Source organism: Onychomys torridus, chromosome 19 (assembly GCF_903995425.1).
Source record: "Onychomys torridus chromosome 19, mOncTor1.1, whole genome shotgun sequence".
Lineage (NCBI taxonomy): Eukaryota > Metazoa > Chordata > Mammalia > Rodentia > Cricetidae > Onychomys > Onychomys torridus.
This window is the reverse complement of record NC_050461.1, coordinates 52908463-52930850: the sequence shown is the minus strand read 5'-3', so window position 1 is coordinate 52930850 and position 22388 is coordinate 52908463. Positions and strand designations below refer to the sequence as shown.

General features: G+C 47.5%; 1 protein-coding gene across 1 annotated transcript in view; it reads right to left on the bottom strand.

Annotated features, from left to right (window-relative positions):
* The window catches only part of Snx9 (sorting nexin 9), an 85265-nt gene that overhangs the window by 26340 nt on the left and 36537 nt on the right, over positions 1-22388 (bottom strand). Inside the window, exons 2-7 of the mRNA XM_036168867.1 lie at positions 20319-20405; positions 17282-17356; positions 15507-15632; positions 8788-8953; positions 3756-3906; positions 1284-1368 (exon numbers count right to left, since the gene is read on the bottom strand). Coding sequence (XP_036024760.1) covers positions 1284-1368; positions 3756-3906; positions 8788-8953; positions 15507-15632; positions 17282-17356; positions 20319-20405 — 690 coding nt within the window. The remainder of the gene's footprint in view (positions 1-1283; positions 1369-3755; positions 3907-8787; positions 8954-15506; positions 15633-17281; positions 17357-20318; positions 20406-22388) is intronic.

The following is a 22388-nucleotide window of genomic DNA, read 5'->3' as shown; positions in this document are numbered from 1 at the left end:
GAGCAACTGCCTAGTCCCCAACTCACCAGGCCTATGCTATCAGTGAGTAATGTTTCTGTTTATCCTAAGCGCAAACTGGGACTCTCTTGTCTCCGCCTCTTGAGGACTCAATGGCTTTCCCACTTCTCTGCTCTGTGAGCAAGCGCACAGCCAGGCCTGCCTGCCCACAGGGCTCCTGGGTCTATGTCTGCCAGAACTCATGGCAAGGCACCGACTCCATGCTCTCTCTACCACAGTCATGCCCGTGACAAAGTCCACATTGGAATTCGAGGGCAAACCGTGGGCTCTGACTCCACAGCTTTAAATTCAAAGAGAAGGCTCATGATGCATGTCAGCCTCCCCTTCCCCCAGCCTGGAACAACCCAAAAGATTCAAACCACTCAGAGACAGCTACCCCAAACATGCTTTGAGGGACAAAGAGCACAGGGGCCTGGGGATATTGCACTTCTGGCTGGCGGTTCCTAGAATTTTAAACTTCTTACAGACAGGGAAAGTAATTCAAGGACCCACTATGTCCCTGGTGTTTCATTATGGGTCCCGGAACCAGAGACTGTAATAGAGGCAGGTGGTCTCTTACGCTTGCCTGCAGCCCTGGGGATCACACCCCAGGCTTCCATCAGCTGCAGGTTAAGTCAACAGGGTTACAAAACAGCCACAGACCTTTGTCCCCCTAGAATTTCACTGGGTATTGCCTAGATAGAAATGTATTAACAATCAAAGTATGGGATGAAACCAATGGGCATTTGTCACATTATGTAATAACCATTTCACCACCAAGACAGATTAAATGGTTACTGGTGCCATTAACTCCCAGCTTTTATTTGCTAGCCCCTTATCTTGAGCTGACAGCTAGTTTACTGGAAGAAATTCTATTACCAGTATAGTGGGAAAAGCACCTTATCCTAATGATGTGCTCTACTTCCACCAAGGTGGAAACATCAAAATTTGAACTGAGTTTATTGGCTAAGCAAATAAGGCTGGTAGAAAACCAGAATGTAACATATGCTCTAAGTCCTACAGTCTAAGACATTTTAGAAAAGAAAAAGTATTAAAATGTAAGAGCATTGGTTGAACGTTAATAGTTGAAAGATAAAAATAGAGAAAATTGAGAGACAGTAACAATCATTAATTCATGCTGATTATCTTTATCCTCCTAATAACATTATTAAATACCTGGGACAATGTGCTTAAAAATACTTCCAAAAAGACTAACGTTCTTAGCTCAGACATTATGAAAACTTTAATTAGAGATAAAACAGACAGACAAGAACGAACAAACTTACAATGATGGGGATTTTCTCTTTGGGCTTTGCTAGCTGCTTGGCCAACAAGTACTGCTCCATGCCAGGCTTGGCAAATCCAGGAAACCTGATCATGAAGACAGAAACTGTGAGTCTCTGCCCTTCCTCATGGAAACTCTACAGTTTTCATCAGTGACCGGAACAACAGTTTTAACCTTGTTCTGTCTTTCAGATGGAAACCGTAAAGTGTAATCAGGTGCCCCAATGGCCAGTGAGCCACTCCATGAAGCTTGAGCACAGGAAGGGAACATATGGCTCCAGCGGGCTTGATGTTCACAGGTGCTCTGCCTGCTCAATCAAGCCTGCAACAGCTATTACCAATAACAGAGTGAAGGGCAGACGTAAAGCCTCCCTGTGCCCCAGGACCCAGGATGCCAATTTGAGTTGGAGCAATGGCCACTTGCTAACACATCCACATCTATGCAGAGTCAATTATTATTAGGCAAACAGCAATATAACATACTAATTTTTTTTATCATTATCAAGATGTGTGTTCTCATACTGCTCCAGTATATTTAAATATCCAACTTCCTTTTCTGGCACAAGGCTCACGTGCTAGAACTAGACTACAGCTAACATAAAATGAATTGTTGAAAAGCTGAGTACTGAAAAACACACAAGGCTTTAAGTTGTTCCCTGCACCATAAAGAGACAGCCGTCTTGGAGGTACAGGTTCAAATTAGCCTGCTCTAGTTTGGTTTCAAGCCGGAGTGACATCTTAGAGAACAAAGACTCTGCAGGGATGAGGCGACTGGGAGGAAATGGGACAAAACCAGGCGTCAGAGTCAGAACAAAGGGGAGTAGGTGCAGAGCAGGGGGGCGGTGTGGCAGAGCAGGGGGGCGGTGTGGCTCCTGTGCTGGCAGAAGACTTCAGCTGCTTGCTTGTTTCGCTGTCTCTACTTTTCCAAGGACCAAGAGACAAACCACATGAAAAAGGGCTTGAAACTCATTTTACATTTAGGCTGAAAGAACTGAGAAAAATGTCCACCACAACCAATCCTACTGAGAACGCTGTAGTCTTAAGAGATAAGCAAACAGCAGATGACCATGACTGATTTTATTGTGCACACAACTGAGCACAAAAACATAATGGAAAAAACTGGAGAGGCATGAAACTGTGTGGTCTGAGAGCTCAATTAACCCCCTGCACTCCGAGTTGTAGACCTAGAGGAAGTAGTACTGAGACAGTCTTAGCAGTACGGGACGTACTGTTTTAAGTGTGACTGCTGGGAGAAGAGCGCTTACTGTTATCATTCTTATCCCAGAATCCCCCAGGGCCGTGTCCACATTCACAAGCAGGGGGTCTACCCAGAATCCCCCAGGGCCATGTCCTATTCACAAGCAGTGGGTCTACCCAGAATCCCCCAGGGCCGTGTCACATTCACAAGCAGGGGGTCTACCCAGAATCCCCCAGGGCTGTGTCCTATTCACAAGCAGTGGGTCTACCCAGAATCCCCCAGGGCCCTGTCCACATTCACAAGCAGTGGGTCTACCCAGAATCCCCCAGGGCTGTGTCCACATTCACAAGCAGTGGGTCTACCCAGAATCCCCCAGGGCTGTGTCATACTCACAAGCAGTGGGTCTACCCAGAATCCCCCAGGGCTGTGTAATATTCACAAGCAGTGGGTCTACCCAGAATCCCCCAGGGCTGTGTCATATTCACAAGTAGTAGATCTACCCAGAATCCCTCAGAGCCATGTCCACATTCACAAGCAGTGGATCTACAAGTTCCATGAATGTAGTTTTCCTTAAGCTAAGAGAACTCTAGGTGAAAACACGTATTAGAAACACATTCTGCAGATTATGTGCCTGGAATCCTGATTCGCCCACCTACCATCTGTGTGTGAACGTGAACAGGCTTCCGTTTTCCCTATAGTAAAACAGGAACGCCATATCCCACAAAGGGATCTGAGGGCGCCCATGAACCACTGCACAATGTCTGGCACATGGGAAGTGATCAATAAAACAGGAAAACACTGAGAGACCTGCTTTCCTTAGCTAAAAATATTTCCTAATAATACTTAATTTTATTGATGAAACATTAGTATATCATAGAGTTTATAAGTAAAGGCAATAAAAAACATTTTGAAAGGTTTTTTTGTGGTGTACCAAGGTGGCTTCGAACTTGCTCCCTACAGCTGAGGACTATCTTGAACTTCAGATTCTCATGCTTCCACTTCCCATGGGCTGGGATTACAGGTGTGCACCAAGCTTGGTTTGAAGATAACTGAATAAATACTTCACTTGTTTACCTTGTGAAACGGATGAAATGAAATCAGCTTCTAATCTAAGATTCAAAGGCCAAACAAGACTCCAATTCAGTAGATTACTAACTAGAAAAAAGTAAAACTTCTCTTGCATTGCAGTGTACATGTGCCTACAAGTGTGTGTGTGTGTGTGTGTGTGTGTGTGCGTATGTGTGTGTAGACATCCCCTGCTCCCCTTTAAACTTACTTGTTAAGGGGCAGCTTCATGGACGAGGCACCTGGACGGCTGTTTCCTCGCTGGATACCCCCTGATTCCGCTGATTCCGAGTCCTTAAAGTAAGAAGATGAGGACTTGGGGTCATCCCAATCTTCGTCCCATTCATCATCATCACCAGTTGCTGTACGTAGGAAAAACAAAAACAAAAAACAGTAAGAAAGAAAACATAAGTGAGATTGCTTGAGTTTACTGTAAACAACTGCTTGAGATAACCAGGTTTGTTTTTTTTTGGTTTTTCCAGACAGGGTTTCTCTGTGTAGCCCTGGCTGTCCTGGAACTCACTCTGTAGCCTAGGCTGTCCTCGAACTCACAGAGATCCATCTGGCTCTGCCTCCCGAGTGCTGGGATTAAAGGCGTGCACCACCTCCACCAGTTTTTAAGGAGCTGTAAAGCAGAGTCCAGTGCTGGCTGTCTCATGGCTCTGAAGAACACAGGTTTTGCAGTCAGTCTCAAGGCTTGACCTAGGAATTCTGCCTTTTTTTTTTTTTAATGCAAATGACAAATCAGAACTAGGCTGAACAAGGCAATCAGTTACAAGTGCCTCAGTGGACAGCTTCTTCAGTCAGTGTACTGGGAAAACTGGATGTCCACACATAAGATTAAAACCTGGGCCGGGTGGTGGTGGTGGTGGTGGTGGCGGCGGCGGTGGCGGTGGCGGCAACGGTGCATGCCTTTAATCCCAGCACTTGGGAGGCAGAGGCAGGTGGATCTTTGTGAGTTCGAGGCCAGCCTGGTCTACCGAGCGAGATCCAGGAAAGGCGCAAAGCTACACAGAGAAACCCTATCTCGAAAACAAACCAAAAAACCAAAAAACCAAACAAATAAAAAAAAGATTAAAACCTGGGCCCTTACCTTACATCATCTAAAAAAGTCAACAGAAAACCAATCACTTAAATGTAAATCCCAAACCGTCAAACTCCCAGAGGATAATGGGAGAAGAATCCCCCTGGCATGCCCTCAGCTCTCTGTTTCGGTGAGAAGTCAGGGAATTAAAGCAAACGTAACAAGCAGGGCATATCCAACCAGCGGGGCCTGCACAGCACAGGGAGCAACAATCAATGAATACACACACAGTTTTTTTGTTTTGTTTGAGACAGGGTTTTGGTGCCTGTCCTGAATCTCGCTCTGTAGACCAGGCTGGCCTTATAGAGATCCACCTGGCTCTGCCTCCTGAGTACTGGGATTAAAGGCGTGTGCCACCAACGCCTGGCTAAACACAGTTTTGAGCCCGAAAAGAATGTATTTGTGAACCCTCACATGATAAAGGGTCAGAATTCCAAATACATAGGGAACTCATGTACTTCAATACTGGAAGGCTGGAGAGCCAGCTTAGCAGTTGGGAGCATTGGCTGCTTCCAGCACACAAATGGTGGCCAACAGCTGCCTGTAACTCCAGTTCCAGGAGATCCAATGCCCTCTCCTGGCCTCTGGGAAGATTTGCACACTCACAGTGTACAGACACACAAGCAGGCTAAACACTCATACATATAAAACAAAAGTAAATAAAATCTCCAAAATAGCACCCCCGCCTGCAACAATTCAATAATGAGAAAGCAAACACCACAGGCCTCTTCACTCAGGGCTTCATTTTCCTTATTATTTGAAGTTTTCATTATCTGTGGTCAACGGTGGCCTGGGAAATACTAAATGGAAGGTTTAGGAAAGAATCAACGCGCAAGTTTTGCATGATGAAATCTCACACCTTCCTGCTCCATCTGCTTGGGGTGGGAACTTTCCTCCCTCGGCCCAGCCTATAGCGGTTGTTACCTTGGTTATTAGACAGACTGAGTGCTTACATTCAAGTGGTAAATGTTAACGATGGTATAGCAAAGTACAAGAATCGTGGTGAGGCTAGCTAGCAAGTGAGCTATATCCAAGAACAGATAGAAAGTCCTTCCTTTAAGTGAAAAGGTGGAAGTTTTACTTACACAGAAAGAAAAATAAGCTGTGTGCCGATTATGGTTGCTAAGCTCTATAGAAGACTGAATCATTGGCAAGGGTGCAGAGAAAATGGAGTTCTTGTAGCCTTGATGCGAATGAAAATCAGCAGAATTACAGAAAAGTATGGGGATCCTTAAAAACTAACAAGAAAAACAAAATAAAACTCGACTCAGCTGCCCATTAGGAATTACATCAGCGCCTTGCAGAGCTATCTTTGCTCCAACATTCACTGAAGCAATACCTGCAGTAGCCGGGATGTGGAGTCAACCCAAGGGTTTACCAGCACATGAACAGGTGAAGAAACTGAGGAATGTATACACAATGTGGCATTATATAGATAACTAGGACACACACTTAAACAATCCCAGGCCCAGAAGGCATAGCATCTCAGCCATACATAGAATCTTAAACACGACTGGGCATGTGGAAGCAGAGAGAAGAACTGTTACCACTAAGGATGGGGAGGGGATGCAGGGATGTAGATGGGATGGGGAGGGGTACAGGGATGTAGATGGGATGGGGAGGGGTACAGGGATGTAGATGGGATGGGGAGGGGGTACAGGGATGTAGATGGGATGGGGAGGGGAATGCAGGGATGTAGATGGGATGGGGAGGGGTACAGGGATGTAGATGGGATGGGGAGGGGTACAGGGATGTAGATGGGATGGGGAGGGGGATGTAGGGATATAGATGGGATGGGGAGGGGGTACAGGGATGTAGATGGGATGGGGAGGGGTACAGGGATGTAAATGGGATGGGGAGGGGTACAGGGATGTAGATGGGATGGGGAGGGGTACAGGGATGTAGATTGGATGGGGAGGGGGATGTAGGGATATAGATGGGATGGGGAGGGGGTACAGGGATGTAGATGGGATGGGGAGGGGTACAGGGATGTAGATGGGATGGGGAGGGGGATGTAGGGATGTAGACATGAAGGGGAGAGGGTGCAGGGATGTAGCTGGGAGGGTAGACAGTGCAGCTTCCAGGAGTGAGTCTTGGACGCTATACATGGCCTGGGGCAAAATTTTATTGTATACTGGAGGTTTGCCAAGATTCTAGACACTCTCAGAAAACATTTATGTGCACACACACACACTAGGGTATGAGGTGATGGCTTGTTAATTTCTAACTGCAGTAATCACTTTCTTATATACATCAAAACATGCTGTAGAGCTTAAATGTAGAATTTTTATTTATTTATTTATTTTTTTGGTGGTTCTGAGACAGGGTCTCACTATGTAGTTCTGGCTGTTCTGTAACTCATTTTTGTAGCCCAGGCTGGCCTCCAACTCACAGAGATCCACCTGGCTCTGCCTCTCAGTGCTGGGATTACAGGCGTGAGCCACCTGCCCTGTTTAAAAGTTCTGTTTTACTGCTCCGAGTAGTTTCTGGTTAATGCAGACTGCAGCAGTGTGGCCTGGGACGACCCGAGAGGAGCCTGCTAGAGGTCTTGGCATGGACAAATTTATTCTTACAAACTTACAAATAAGAAAAAAAAACTTCTTAATTTAAAGACATTAGCGAGGGAAAAGGACGCCACCTCTAAAAACAACTGCCCAGCAATGACGACAGGCACCAAGAGAGGGCAGGAGTGTGTCTGCTGTGGGGCTCTGCCGTGTCACACAGACGCTAAGACACACACACCGAGAGCAAAAAGCAAGCGAGAGGCTCTCAGCACAGAGCAGACGTGCCTCTTTTCAGCTCCAGAACTATCATGGGCGTCCTTGGGGGAGTGTGCGTGTTTGTACTACGTGTATGTGCGCACATGTACATTTGTGTGTGGGTGGCATACACACATGAGGGCAACCTTGGATGTTGTTCCTCAGGAAGGCCATCTATCTTTTCTTTTTTAATTTTATTTTGTGTGTGTATGTGCATCCTGTACATGCAGTGCCCACAGAGGCCAGCAGAGGGCATTATATCCCTTGGAACTGAAGTACAGAAACTTCACTGCATGTGAGTGGGTGCTGGGGAATGAACCTTGATCCTCTCTGCAAGAGCAACAAGTGCTTTTAAACACTGAGGCCTCACTCCAGCCCTGACCATGTTTTTTGAGACAGGGTCTCTCACCGGCCTGGAAGTCACCAAGCAGCCTAGGCTGGGTGGCCTGTTTCATCTCAGCCACCAGCCTGGCGGTTTTTCCAATAGGTATTTTTTTCAATAGGGGATCAAACTCGGATCCTTTGCCAACTAAGCTTCCTCCTCTGTCCCAAATACCCTTTAATTTTTTTCCCTGAGGCAGGGTTTCTCTGTGTACCCTTGGCTGTCCTGGAACTCACTCTGTAGACCAGGCTGGCCTCGAACTCACAGAGATCCTCCTGCCTCTGCCTCTCGAGTGCTGGGATTAAAGGCGTGCACCACCACCGCCCCGTCTGGTGCAAATATCCTTTCTCAGTCATTGAATTGCTCTTTTTCAACACATTTCTCCTCTGCTTAAACCCAGAGGCAGAGTCAAGCAGGTCTCCAGAGCCAGTACTCACGCCCTGGCGTTTCCTGGATGACAGGAGTGTCTTCTAGTCCAGAGGAGGCTGACTCATGGTGCACTCGAGGATTGAAGCTCACCTCGAGGAAAAACAAGCTACGACTGACTGGAAGCTCACAGTCTTCAACCCCCTCTCAGCCTCCGTGAAGAGGAGACTGGCTGCCAAAGGGATGAAGTTTCCACACAAGCCCTGGGCTTCTCACAGTGTCTTCACTGGGGAGCACGTGCAGGTGCTGGGGGTGCTACAGCCGGAGGGGGCCTGGAAGCACCCCACTTCCCATCCTCCCCATGTACCTCCTCACCTGGCTGCTCATTTGCACCCCTGGTTTACTCCTTGTAACAAACAGTAAGTCAAGTGATCCCCTGAGTTCTGTGCACTGTTCCAGCAAGTTCGTGGGACCCAGGAAGGTCATGGAAGGTAATGCTGGGAGGTGCCCACTGTCCCAAGGAGATGGTGTCAGTGCTGAGGACACTGTGGGACCCTCCATCCGGAGTCACTGTGCTGTGCTGACTTTGATGATAGCAAGATTAGCCTGTCACCGTTTCCGGTAAGTCACTCAAGCAGAAGTCTCCCCTCACCTGGTCCTTGGTAGGCCTGTGGGTGGCCGAAGGCAGTGTCCCAGTTGTTAGTGCTGTTTCTCTGAGCACCAGCTCCATCTGTCCTGCTGCCCCAGGCATCTGAGCTGTCCCAGTTCCCAGATTTGGGGGCATTCCAGGCTGACCAAGGGTCATTGCCACCACCAACCTGTGTGGGTGAGCAAAGGAGAGACTGTTGTGACATCTAGAAACTGTGACTCCATTAGCAACGGGCTGACAGGTCAAGTGAGAACAACCAAAGTGCTGGGAGAATCAACGGAAATATATCGAAATGTCTGTGCTCCCAACCCACGTGAAAACACAGGCAAGCAGGATGAGCAACATCAGCCTGCTCTCACTGACGTGAACATTCTCTTGCATCTGCTAGAACACCATTATACCTGCTACGGCCGAGGCCCTTTCCCACTGACCTTAATTGCTTTTAAGTAGGTACTTTTAACTGTACTTTTCAGTAGGTCTTAATTCGTATTTTCAAAAGTAATACACTTAAGTGGAGACAAGGATAAGCACTTGAACAACAACCGGCCTGCCACTGTAGAATGTCTACGTGGATGTAGGGCAAATGCAATCCCTCCTAGTCTGTAACTCACTGATTATGTCTGACCTCTCTGCCTAACCTCGACCCCAACTCTATTAAGCCCTGTTCACCATCCAGGAGCAAGATTCAACATAGCTGCCTGTCTGAAACTTTACATCTAAAAGCTATCAAACCCTCCTAAGACAGATAGACAGACACACACACACACACACACACACACACACACACACACACACACGCACGCGCGCATGCGCGCGCTGTTTAACAGGTTATTGCCTGTGAACCTCATCCTGTATAACAGGAAGCTATTTTGAGCCAACTCCTGAAAGAACTTATAGCATTACCTTAAGTGTCTGAGGAAGCCAGCCTTGCATCTGACTGCCAACAGAAGGACCTGGGAATGAACTTGGGATGGCAGTGTAGGTGTGCACGTTGCACACTCATTTATCTATAACCACAGCGGAGCTATACTCATGGCAGATGCATTTAATAAGTGTGTTTAATAAGCTACTTCCAGAGAAATACATCCAGGTGATTGCGCTCTGGTACAGCATGCATCTACAAACCCAGGTAGACAAGCTGGGATCCACCAAGGCTCCATGGGACACATATGTGCTAGGACTTACTGCTCCTAGGGCCCCAATGAACAGACCAGCACGAGATTCAATCAGGAAGAGAGAAGGACTCAGTTCCGAGGTGCAGCACACCGGGCACGTCCGACACCGCTGCCCGGGGAACTTCTTGTTGAAGGGAAAGACTGAGACAGTGGCTGGGAAGTGTGGTGAGCAGAAACCAGCAAACCAGCCATCTGTCACTGTGTTTGCTGCGCTGTGCGTGACCGAATGCACACTTCACACGATGTGTCAGCACAAACACACACACACTGGCAATGCCTTCTGTTAGGCCAGTGATGGTATCGCCAACAGGAGTGTTCGGCTCCATCAGAATCTTATGGGGCTGGTCACTCACATGTGCGGCCCATCACCGACCCAAACATGGGCTAGCCAGTGCTCAACTTCACAGACCTTCTGAAAGGCCAGAATGCCGGCCAGCTAGGTGGATTCCAAACTGTTATGTAACCACGGGGCCAAGGAAATTTCACATGGGCACAGCGATAAGAACTCGGGCTCTGATATTTATCTAGGCTCGGATCCCAGTTTTCCTACTTATTAGCTACTTGCATATAAGCAGTTTGCCCTCTTTAGCTCCCACACCTTAGAAAGGGGTTTTGCAGCACTAACTTCCTCAGGGGGTCTGTTAAGTACGAACTGATAAATGCACTGACAGAGGAGGGCTTCTGTGGAGTTATCTTATATATGGGGGTTCACCTGAATGTAAAGAAACTGCACTTGGTGAGGCAGGAAGCCTGCTGCATAGCAGCTTCTAGAAGCTGCCTGGCTCACAGAGCAAGCCACTGCCCCAAAGTAAATTACAGAGAAGAAAGGAAGCCGGCGGTCCACTGAGGCGTGCACCTCCTCCTTATGCTAAAAGGAGAAGGCCATGGTTACATTTCAATAGTTTAAATGCCAGGCCACATTACTGGAGACATTTTAAAATAAAGAGATGAAACAAGTCATTTAGAATATTTTCTACTGGCCAAAGTGAAGTCAGGGGAAACATCCAGCTCCGGGGCTGTGGCAGAAACACTGTAGAAACCCTCAACGCTGAGAGCTTGGTGTTGTCACAATCTGATCCCAATGTAACAAGTTGGGATATAATGATCTGTTCTAAAGGTCCTTTGGCCACTAATTTCTTCGCTCTCAACCCAACAATCCCTCTATCTTGAAAGGCTCAGCCATACACTAACCCACTCTGTTTCTGAGCTGAGGGTCCACTTCCCTAGCTCCCCCCACCCCCACACACACACTTCCCTCCTCAGTCATTTCCACTGAGCAACACTTTCAGCCTTTTCTTTTCTGTCCCTTCCTGGTACCAGGGTCTCCTGTCACTCACAGACTCAAACCCTGCACTACCTCACTGAATGCTGGGGTCTCGGGAAAAGTCAGCCTGTAGGACCTGACTCAGTCACGTCTGGCCGACCAAGCCCCAGAAGAGCTTCCTCAAATTCCAGGAAAAGAACACCTGTCAGGGTTGTGAGATGATTATGTCTTCATGTAGTTATTTATATCTCAAATTTACCTTATTTATGGAAGAAGAAGGAGAAGGAGAAGAAGAAGAAGGAGGCGATTGGCTGAGACTTTCAACACAACCAATCTGAGTCAAAATATTCACCTTAAAGTAAAAAGGTACTCAGTGAGCAGGGGACAACACACAGCACAGCTTTTAACAAAACCAGAAACCTCACAACAAAACCCAAACAGCCTACATGCCACCTCCACACAGTCCACACAGAAGCCCAATGCTGTGGTAGTGTGTTGTATCTCCCCCAGCCTGCTCCTTGTACCACCGTACAGTATCACTGAAGCACCTACAAATAGCTCGGGCTGCACAGGAGGGGGCAAATGCCATGCATGTCACAGAACCGGCAAGACAGACTCAGGAAAATACACAGCTGAGATTTCAAAATGGTAGGATTTTAACCCTTTCCTTTCAAAAGCATCGTGTGAGGGTCCAGCCAGGATGACCAAAGCCACCCTGTTACCTCAACTAAGACTCAGAGCCATAAGTGAGAGACGGAAGAGGCTAGCCACTCTGGGAACTGAGAGGTGAAAGTACATGTCCTCTGGTGTGTACTTTTGCTGGAATGTGGTCACTGACTCACTTCCTGACAACTTTGGAGCCCAAGTCCCAGGTCCACCAGTGCTCAGCATGGACTGAACACCAGTAAGGTTTCTAAGGTGTTAGGCTCAACTCTTGGGAAATGAATGACATCACTCTCACTTCATAGATGCCAATAAAAGTACATTCTGGAAGTCAAGGCACAGAAAAGGTAATCAAGAAGGACCAACGGGACCCAGTTCACATTCTCACTCATGCTACAAATGACAACATTTAGGAAGCTGTTTTCAAATCACCAGGCACTGAAGGACAGTCATCCTGGGTTACAGAAAACAAGATGAGACCTATAAACGCCCCATTCCCTGCCAGGACCCTGCAGAGCTCAGTGGTCTGTGACTTTCGGTGGTGGAGCCTGGGAAGAGGGATACAGTGAGGGCATGAACGAGAGCTGAACCCAGGAAGCTGTGGATCTACAGAGGTGCCCTCGGTCTAAAGTTGACACCTAATAAATTCATCGTGAGGAACCTCTGCAAGCCAGAGAAGGACCATGAGAGGAAACCCAGAGCAGAATCCTTACACAGGATAGCTCCTCCAACCACTGCAGAAAGCCTCACAGTGCACGGTGTACTACAAGGGTTCACTTCAGTAGCAGGGCAAAGACACTTCTAGGTGAACTATTCCTCTGCTCACACTTAGAAAAGCTTAAAACCAAAAAGAAATGGGCACTTTAAAATAACTTACATATATCATTAAGGTTTAAAATATTAATGAGGGTGCACAATCCTCAGTCCTGGAGATTACCAGGAGTGAGAAAGCAGGGGAATGGGGCCCATCTCAAAGAGAAAACATCAGCCACTGGAGCTGACCCAGGCAGAGGAAGGGAGCAGTCAGGTCTGATTGGTGTAGAGGAAGAGCCCGAGGGATCCCTCTACAGCAGACAACCACACACAGAGGAACAGCAGAGCTCCTGCGGCTCTAAATGCACTGAGCCAATATGAATCCTCCGGCCCATAATGCTGTGCAAAAGAAGGGAGAGGAAAGCTCATTAGCTACTGTCTGAAGCAGCTAGAAAACAATGTAGTTTGAAAATTAGCAATTAAAGAGAAGGAATTCTGTATTTATCCTGAACTCTTAGAAGCTGGATCGGGTGAGCCAGCTAGCTCCAGCTGGTGATGGGAAGTAGATGGAAGAAAGCCAGGCCTGCACATGCAGAAGAAAAAATGGAGTGATTCAGGCAATGTTAGCAACTGGCACAGGCTGTTAGAACAGTGAGGAGCATCAACTTCATTCCAAGCAGATTATTTTCTGGACCCAAGGAAAAAACATAATATAATGGAGGGATACTGTCATCCAGATAACCTAGGCATCATCTGGTCTCAACACCGGACTGACTAGATATTGCGTATTTTGATGTGATGTAACATGAAACACAGCATATCATCTATGATGCAGGCTCACACAGAATGTCTGATCTGGGCTAATTCAGTACTTAAGTTCCCATTGTAACACACAGTTGTGACCAGGCATGGGACCTTCCCTCATGGCAACTGCTGGTTACACAGTGACAAGCCCTTTTACAGTGTTTCTATTCGGTTGCCTCTTGCTGCCCATAGACATCCTTGGGGAACCTAGAGCAAGCACCTGCATCCGCTACTTAAACGTGCAGCCCGGGCAGGGCAGGTGCCTGCTGGGAGAACACGCTGAGCCCAACTCATCTCCGAGTTCTAGGTGTTTAGACACCGCCTCGCTCACAGACATAGGAGGATGGCTGTGGCCACCGTGACTTTTCCGTTCTGTCTGAGCTGGGTCTGACCCTGTGAGTGGACCATGATTGAGACTTACTTTCATTAAGGCAGTTCTTTCTGCTTGGCATTTCAAGCAAACTGGCAAACTAGTTTGCAAAGGAAACACGAGTGGGCTCCAGCTCCCACGGCCTACTGTCCCCTTCCAGAAAACACTCAAAGCTCAACACAGTCGGTAGATAACTAGTTGGCTCATCCACCAGGGAGCCACCCCACCACAGGCTAACCACAGTTTATGTTACTGTCTTCAGGGCTCGACTTGAACGCCGTGGGTCCTGCTGCTCCTTGGCCTGGCCTGCCGGACTGACCAGACAGCTGCACCCTCACACACAAGCCCCTGCCAGGAGTCACGGAGGGAGAACGCAGGACCGGGTAACCGGAAACGCCCAGCGCAGGACTTTCCCCGGCACACAACCTAACTGAACGGAAAGTTCGCGTTTGTTGTTCCTAACGGGGGGCTGTTTAGAGAAGGTGGTTTTTCTCTTCCGCTCATCCACATGACTAAGATAGTATCAGACATTTCTCCCTGATTAAACATTCAGTAACTGTGTGCCCACTGGACTAGAAAGTAAACTAGGAAGCAAGTAACACGTTATCACTGGCCTCCACGGGGCTGGGGGGCATTCTGATTGGAATAATTGAGGGGGGTTTAACTGTTTCCCTCAAAAGGGCCAGAGGATACAAAGTCCTCTCATGCGAAAACCTAACCATTTCAACTCAAACCACCAAAGGGCCCGTACCTTTCCCTCCTTCGTTATTCATAGAGTTTGATCTCAGTTCTACAGATGAGTCTCTGGTGACTCCAGGAATCACGAACAGAAATATAAAACATATAATAGGGACTTTCTAGCTCTCTTGTTTTGTTTTGTTTTTGAGACAGTCTAGCTATGTAGCCCTGGATGGCCTAGAACTTGCTATGTAGACTAGGCTGGCCTGGAACTCAGAGATCTACCTGTCTCTGTCTCCGAAGTGCTGGGATTAAGGGCGTGCGCCACCATGCCATGTTTAAAATGTGTACATTCTTTAAAACCCAAGTGCACACTAAGTGCACTTCCAGCTAGTAGAAGTAGCGAAGAGTGCACGTGCAGAGTGCCCGGCTGTGCCGAATTTTACCTGAACTGTTTCTATGGGCAACGAGGGACCACTTACTCTGACAGGAAGATAACAAAGTCCTGGTCTAGCCGAAACAGACAGGCCTCCTCAGTATGTTTCCTTCCTGCTTTACAGACCCTCATTTTGGGGAGTATTTGGCCTTTGGGGTCTGTATTCATATCCTGATACTCTCAAAAGCAAATTTTAACACCCTACCTTTCATTTTATTATTAGTATTGCAGTCTTTAGCAGGCATTTCAGGTGAGTGACGTCAGTGTTAAGACCCAGCAGGAATGCCACATCCCCTCACGCCACACACCCTCATGCCATGACACCCCTCACACCACACACCCGTCACGCGACACACTGCACCCCTCACACCACACACCCGTCATGCGACACACTGCACCCCTCACACCACACACCCGTCATGCGACACACTGCACCCCTCACACCACACTCCCTCACAGCTACTTTGACCCTGCTTTCGGGAGCAAGGACAGCAGTGCTGTAGCACCAGCTTCCCCTCAGGCTTTGCTCTCTGGAAAGCCAGCCGAGGCCCCAGGAGGAAGACGACGATGACAATGTACCTGGTTATTGCTGTTGGCACAAGAGGAGTTGGCTTGAGCAGTGCTTGCCGAGAGGGAATCGAGGAAAGCTTGGTCCGCCACGGAATTTCCACACGACAACTGATCTTTTCCATCACTGGGTAAAATCTGAGCGGTAAAAGAAGCCATTCCTTTCGCGGATCTCATTTCAGCGAGTGCGACGGGCGTTAACCAGTGCAATCTAACTGGCCAGAGTTCCCGCTAAGAACTGCTTCTGCTGCCCTCCATACTGCGAGGAGTTGTATTTCCACTTCTATTTACTTTTAACAATGGTTTTCGTGAAACTCCTTCTTCGATTTATGTATAAGTCAGATCATTTAATTTTCAAACACTTTGGTGTTTTCCAGCAATCCTTCTGTTATTTATTTGGAGTGAAATTTTACTGTGGTCTAAGAGGAACTCTGTGATTGACTGACCCCCCCAACACACACACATTCTCTCTCTGTGTCAGGTAGTTGTGCTAGGGATCAAACCCAGGGCTAATAGCGTGGCACTAAGTTGCATCCCCGGCGCTCTTCTTTAGACACATTATATGCTTTATAGTTGAGAACATGGCCTGTCTTAGTTCACAGACATTCATCAAATCCTATCGATGGATGATCCTGCTGTTCAACCATGTTCTGACTAATTTTAGCCTGTCCATTGGATATGTCCATTCCTGGTATAGTCTTCAAAGACAAACAAAGAGGCTGAAACTACTCCTCTTTAGAAGCAAGCAGAATTCTATAAACAAAATGGACACCACTATCAACCTAAATCCTCAGATTTCTCTGTCTTGTCCATTTTAGGAGCTTAGATGTGCAGTGCACATAGCCAGAACAGGATCTGAAACTCAGACTTTCAATCGGAGCTCGGGGACCTAGGAACTGCTGGCTGTACGGAGAGAGATATGGCACATGTGTGTGAACACATATTTCTGAAGGGGGAAAAAGCTACTGATTTCCCGGAGAGTTTAAGACTCCCCACCTGTCACTTCTCAGACAGACTCCTCCTCCTCCTCATTGCTGTCAGGTACCAGGGAAGCACCCTGCAGGCAGCCTCCTCTACACCAGGTGGACCCAAGAGTCTCAACTCTGGGTCCAGCTCTCTCGTTCACTCACAGGTCATCAGGTAACCTCAGTCTGTCACTCAAGATGACTGGCAGGTGCTCAATCTGGAGACCTACAGGCAGCCAGCAGGGGGTGCCAAGCAGCTGACTCAGAGGATGGCTTGGCTGCCCATTCACCTGCAGGATACTGGATTCTATACTTACTGTAGCTGAGTGACCCTGTGAAGACATCCTTTTGTCTATGGAAACAGCTGAAGAAATTGTGAAGCCTACCCTTTGAAAGATCCATTTAAATCTCATCACTTAATTTACCACACAGCTCTGGGCAGCAGGTACGAAAAAAATGGGGATTTTTATTCAGAAAAACTAAAAGCTGCTATTCTTGGAAGGAAGTTAATCTAAACATCTTTGTAGCTTAGGCCTGTACATAATCCTTTCCCTTATTTCTACTTCAATATACTTTCCATGTTTTATGTAATTAGTACTTACTGCATTCCAATGAAATTTTACTTTTAAAATGGTTGCTGTCTTCCCAACAGCCTTTTAATTCAGCAACTGATAAAAAGATGCCAAACAAAGATCAGCTTTAGTTAATCAATGACAGCACATTCTCACCTCCACATAGTCTGTGGGAACAAGCCCTTGTTCTCCTACGTTCTCACCTCCACATAGTCTGTGGGAACAAGCCCTTGTTCTCCTATGTTCTCACCTCCACATAGTCTGTGGGAACAAGCCCTTGTTCTCCTTTGTTGTTTCGTCCTTCCAGCCATCCACCACCAACATTCTAACAGAAAAGATAAAGACAAAAGTTATAGTTAGGATTTCCTGTAGAAATTTTGCATTAAGAATTGTTATAAATACATAATTTTACATGAAAAATAACAAGAAGCTTTTTATGACTATAGAGCTAATACTGTTCAAAATTTTACATTCTTAATCTTGTTTATTACAGAAAATAATGTAACCTAACAAGGCAAATAGAGTGCCAAGAAGTGATTAAATATTTATTTTGTGCATGTGTGTGCATCTACACATGTGGAGACCAGAGGTCAACCTTAGATGTTATTCCTTGGGCACTGTCTACCCTCTTAGTATATATATACACACAGACATGTACGTATGCATGTATTTACTATGTGTACATGTGTGCATGTGCACACACGCCATGGCTTGTGTAGAGATTAAAGGGCAACTTTCAGGAGTAGGCTCTCTCCTTCCACCACGTGACTGCTGGGGTCATCAACTCGGGTCATTGGGCTTGTGGCAATCACTTTTGTCCACTGAGCCATCTCTGGCCTGGGGCATACCAAGTAGGGCAGGCTGGCCAGCCATTCAGGCCAGAGAACCCACCTGTCTCCACCCACCCCCATGCTGGCCACCAAGGGGCTTTTTCACGTGGGTTGAGATTGAACCCAGGTCCCCATGCTTATAAGGCTAGTATGTTACCACCAGACTGAGCTTCTCACTCTTGAATATGTTTTCTGTAACAAGGTATCCCAGAGAACAAAACTAGGAGAGGCGACAAAAAAAAAGACAGCACAGAAAACACCATCCTTTACACTGATTGGTCACGCAGGGCTGAGTGCAGTCAATATTGTTGGATGACATTAATATTCCAGGAGATTTTCAAGTTAAAAGAAAAGTTTAAGTCAGCAATAAGGCTGAAATATTTGATAATGTTATTAATTTTATTAAATGGCTGGAATGGTATTGTCATTCTATCTGAAAACCAAATGTATTTCTATTTGTTCAAAATGTATTACTGGGGTGGAGAGATGACTCAGTGGTTAGGAGCATGCACTACTCTCATGGAGGACCTGAGTGCTGTTCCTAGCAAATACATAGGGAGTCTTTTATTGTTTGTTTTTTGAGACAGGGTTTCTCTGTGTAGCTTTGTGCCTTTCCTGGAACTCGCTCTGTAGCCCAGGCAGGCCTCGAACTCACAGAGATCCGTCTGCCTCTGCCTCCCGAGTTCTGCCTGGCCGCATGAGGAGTGTTATCAGAATGACTGGACAGACAGACCCAGCAGCACCAAAAACAACTAGAATTCAGGAGGAGGTCCAGGACAGTGTGGGTGCTGACAGGTAAGCACTGTAGACACTCTGTCTTAAGTGTTCATGCAAAGATCTGAGACACAGTGAGCAAGGCCCGTGTGAGCTTGTGCAACCTGCTCAGGCTGCAAGTACTATGGATTTAGCATATATGAGCCAAAAATATAATGATAGGACAATAATAACAACAAGCAAAAGGAGAGACTCTGGCAACCCAACACATTCTCCTGCCCCAAATAGAATCACTAGACCATGATGGAATATTCAGGAAGAAAAATTGGACAACCTGATGAACAGGGAGCCTAGGGCAAGAGACACAGGTCACAGGGGACTGAGCAGCTGGTGTGGAACTTAGGGGCTGTAGTAGATACAGGTGAGGACATGTCCAGGGGACCCAGCTGTGTGGAACCTAGAGGCTGTAGTAGAGAGGGGAGGACATGTCCAGGGGACCCAGCTGTGTGGAACCCAGGGGCTGTAGTAGAGAGGGGAGGACATGTCCAGGGGACCCAGCAGCTGGTGTGGAACCCAGGGGCTGTAGTAGAGAGGGGAGGACATGTCCAGGGGACCCAGGCAAAGGGCAAGGAGCCTGTGCTCTCAGTGGTGCCTGGGGAGGAGGTAAAGAAGGGAGCAGCGGTGTTGAGTTTTGCTCATTTTATAACTACCAGATTAATTCTGCCCCCTGCTCTTCTTCCTTCCGAATAAAATATGAATAATGGAGATAACTTTTCTCAGAACTCTATTTCAAATGGGCTTCATCTCACAATACTGTTACTTGCTTTAAGGATGACTAAAATAAAATTGCACATAAAATGAATTAAACATGCCTGGCGGTGGTGGTGAATGCTTTTAATCCAACACTTGGGAGACAGAGGCAGGCAGATCTCTGTGAGTTCGAGGCCAGCCTGGTCTGCAAAGTGAGTTCCAGGACAGCCAGGGCTACACAGAGAAATCCTGTCTTGAAAAACAAAAGAACAAAAACAAACAAACAAACAAACAAACAAACAAAAAGAACTACACATAGTGAGGTAATGGATCTTGGCCTACAGTGATTTAAAAAACAGTATTCAGTTTGCTTCTGAGCATCCTGGCAACAAAGATTACAAGAGAAACTCAATGGACTATAAAGATTGCATCCTATAGAAGGAAACATGCCAACTCTCCATCAGAAGAGTCTGAACCACAGACACTTATGGGGGGGGGGTGCATATGTGAAGATGAATGTCAGTGTGTGCACACACAAGTTCGAAGCTGGTTTGTGAAGATGCGGAACTGTGTGCCCCACAGGGATGCTGTACCCCTGCTGAGAGCTAGCCCGCTGCTTCCTGGTAATCCAATTGCAGGACCAGGCTTGGAAGAGTGAGAGCACTCTGTCAACCAAGTGGTTTGGGAACAGCAGCACCATTGCTTCTGCAGTCTACGAAAGACACGCAGCATTGTGATGTCAGGACAAAGCGCCGGCACGGACTCCAGAACCACGACCAGGGGCCTGGGAGGTTACAACTGTTAGCAAAAACAGCACAGAAGAGCTACAGTGAATTCAGTCATGTCCTCGGCCACCTTCAGGGACGGAACGTCTCCCGCTGTGTGCCTAGAGCACCACCAGTTACGACACTGATGTGAGCTGGGGAACTTTTAAGAAGGGAGGCGTCGGGATGGAAGCACATCCATAGAGCTGCAAGCACACTGAGCTCTTACCGGGTTTGTAATTGTGATGATTTCCCCTTCATTAACTGTCAGCTCATTGTTTCCAGGTTCAGCAGCAAAGTCATACATAACCCGCGCCTGCAGGGAATGGATAGGAAAGGAGGAAGTTAGAAAAGCAGGTCGGACACAAAACCGAAGCAACCTTTAGCTTGCTTGTAAACACAATGGTGTGAGCCTGCAGGGGCTGTGGCTGATGGAAGAAAGGAGGATGTTCAGGACACTTGTCCCCTGGGGAACCCCAGTGGCCACAGTAGACACAGGTGTTTATAATGGGTACACCCAGGAATGGAGGTGTTGCTCAAGGCGCACCATGCCAGGTTCACAGTAAGAGAAACACCGGTGATCAAGCACTCATCAGTTCAGCAGCTGGCCCTGGGACGACTGTTGATAACATGATATCTCTAGCAATTTAACTTGGAAACCTGAGACTCATGTGGCAGACACTGGCTCTCTCGCATACTTTCCACTGGCCCAGGAGTTACACAGGGCGGTGTATGCGAGCCAGGTTACCTAAACAGCTGTGATTTCCAGACTTTCAAAGTGGGTCACTCACTGTCCCACAAGCATGAGTGAGGCTTGGAGCTTGGGTCCCCAGCACTCACATACATGCCTGGTAATTCTGACTCGCTTTTAATTCTAGTCCTCAGATGGCAGAGACAGGGGATCCTAGAGCAAGTGAAGTAACTAGGCTAGTCCCATCAGCAGGCTCTGGACTCAGCTGAGACCTCACCTTAATAAATAAGGTGAACAGCAACTGAGGAAGACTTCTGATGTCAGCCTTAGGTCTCCACATTACATGCATACAGATGTAAGCACAATGGCACGTGTCCAAGTGAGCAAACATGCATGCACATTTACATGCACACCCTTCACACAGACATATGAATGGATGGATGGATGGATGGATGGATGGATGGATGGATGGATGGATGGATGAAGAGAAAACAGACTGAAGGGAGTTGTTCTGTGGTGTGAGGAAGGCTGTTCTTTCAGCTTATCCAGGTGGATCCTTGAGCAATGAAAAATTGTTGTGTTCCCTGAGGTACTATCAGATATGTCTCACCAGAAAGAACTCTGGTTATAAAAAGTGTGCATGCGTGTGTGTGTGTGTGTGTGTGTGTGTGTGTGTGTGGTGCTGGGATCAAAGCCAGGAGAGTACTCCACCATGAACTTATATCCCTAATGCAGAATCTGTTGCAGCTTGGACAGGGTCTCTCCCTGTAGCCCAGGACAGCCCAGACCTCACTTGTGGCAGTTTTCCCCCATCAACCTCCATGCCCAGGTTCTGTCAACTTCCAGCTCTAAGTAAGTGTCTCATGGACAATCTCCCTCTGGAAGTCCATCTAAAAACTGGGCTCACGTGTGCCCGGGACAGGGTTTGCCTCAGAAGTGCCTGGCTGTCATGAAAGGAAAGTCGGGTTTCCTGTGTGGCTGGTACAGCAGGACGGTGTGGTCACACTCACTCCACAAACATCTGCCACACAGCAGGAACCAGCCTTTCTCCACACTGTCCTCCTTCCGCGCCAGTCCCAACTACCTCAACAGAGACCAAAGATTCACAAGCCAGGGAACGAGATGGGGACCCACTATCTTGAAATACGTAAAACATAAGACAGACTACCGGGTGAACCTGTCATAAACCGGGTATTTAGAGACATTACAGAATTCAACGGTGCTTCCTGATGTTCAGTGGGAAATAGTTTCAACTTTCTCTCACACTCGCAATCTTTCCTAAAAACACTGGGAAGAAGCAAATGGCAGTGTGGTGTCAGTCAAGACATGAGTTGTCCCCTGGAGCAAGGAAAGAGCTGAGGACAGGTGGGGGACCAACACTCCAGTCCACTCAGATCAGGACAAAGGACAAAGGGACCATGGGAGGAGAGGCCTTTCCCCGCCAGCTGCGCAGGAGATAGAATCCTGCCTGTCACATTGTGGGATCGTTTTTGAAAACATGTCACATCCACCTCAATCCTCTGTAACGGGCAGAAGGAGATAATGGGAGCGCCGGTGCCCTGCGGAAGGAAGCGGCTTCCTCTGGAGGGGAGCCCAGTGTGCTGGCCG